Below are 1,234 nucleotides of genomic sequence, written 5' to 3'. Positions count from 1 at the left end.
AAACAAAACCTATAGCTCTTGTTTGGTTAATTTTGTCTTCTTTTGTATTTTGGAGCTACTTTTGACTGCTGGGCTCATGTAATTTTTGTTATATGAATCTCAATTTCCCCACAAAGACATGGTGCACATAAATACAGTAATTATTAGGAATTTAAAAAAGGTAAAAACTTTTCGTCTACTTGGTGCAAATACTTGAACCAAGGGAAAATAATGCAACACAGATCAATGTTTATAAATTTTATCTCTGCGACTAACAAAACTGTACAAAAATAAAACGCTACAACCAAAAAGAAACCAAAACAGAAACTAAAGATACCAATAAATCATAAAAGTACCTGCGGGTCAGCGCTCTCATTCCCAGTATCAGAAGAGCCCTCTGTTGCACTGCCACCGCTGCTCCTATTCCAGATAAAACCAATCAAAAATTCAGAAAATCAACAAAACACAATCCCCAGCCAATATCAGAGAAACGAAGTCCTCAAAAGAACAAAGCCCCATATTGTTCATACCTCTGCGAATTTTCCTCCTCCCCTGAGCCCGATGCCGCCTTCCCTCCTTCCCCAAACTTCAACAGAGCCCCCTTTGACTTGATGTTCCCGGAATCTGCATTTGGGTAGCCCATGCCCTGTAAAATTAAGCCGAAATATATCACACCCAAATCTTCTCACAGACGCTACCAACACACTACCTATCTACCATAACTACCGGAGTCATGGAGGGATGAGCATAGACTGCACCAGGAGCGTACATCGGCGAGTAGGCGATAGGCGTAGCATAAGGAGACATAATATGCTGCAAATGAAACGGGGAAAGGCTCAGTTGTCACTTAATTCAAAGAAAAGTTTCGAATTGGAGCATCGCAAGTCGATCGAGATCAAGCAACCTGACCACCCCAAACCGGCGGGAAGAAGGCCGTTGGAGCCGCTGCGTTTCCGCTATAATAGGCCTGCAACGAGGCAGCCCATTCAGCGGTGTACGCCGGCGGAGGCGTCGTGGCGGCGGTAAAAGGAGTCGAATTTGGGGGCTTCGCCGGCGTCGAAGTCTCCCCCGGCGATCCCATCGTCGGGGCTTTGGATTTTACTTCAGCGAAGATGGTTCAGAGTACGGGAAATCGAAATTTTGTCGCTAGGGTTTCGGTATGCCACGATAGAAAGTCTGCTTGCTCTGATTGCATATATTTATAATTTTATATATAAGCAACGGTAGATTTTTTATTCTAAAAATAAAAAGTTTA

The 1,234-nt window shown here is 43.5% G+C and overlaps 1 protein-coding gene across 2 annotated transcripts; it reads right to left on the bottom strand.

Moving 5' to 3' along the window:
* Window positions 1-246: 246 nt before the first annotated feature.
* Window positions 247-1,160, bottom strand: LOC110108091 (G-box-binding factor 1-like). Of its 2 annotated transcripts, none has more exons than XM_028691549.1 (4): window positions 884-1,160; window positions 706-792; window positions 510-625; window positions 247-393 (listed from the first exon to the last, which is right to left on the bottom strand). In XM_028691549.1, exons 1-4 carry the CDS (start codon window positions 1,058-1,060, stop codon window positions 324-326), a joined length of 450 nt encoding a protein of 149 aa, XP_028547382.1. In that variant the 5' UTR covers window positions 1,061-1,160; the 3' UTR covers window positions 247-323. The 2 variants fall into 2 exon arrangements, with proteins under 2 accessions (XP_028547382.1, XP_020694262.1); XM_020838603.2 differs by having other exon boundaries at window positions 309-399.
* Window positions 1,161-1,234: the final 74 nt, after the last annotated feature.

This window comes from Dendrobium catenatum, unplaced genomic scaffold (genome assembly GCF_001605985.2).
Source record: "Dendrobium catenatum unplaced genomic scaffold, ASM160598v2 original_scaffold_10256, whole genome shotgun sequence".
Classification (NCBI taxonomy): domain Eukaryota; kingdom Viridiplantae; phylum Streptophyta; class Magnoliopsida; order Asparagales; family Orchidaceae; genus Dendrobium; species Dendrobium catenatum.
The sequence above is the reverse complement of the archived record's forward strand: the minus strand, read 5'-3'. Positions and strand labels throughout refer to the sequence as shown.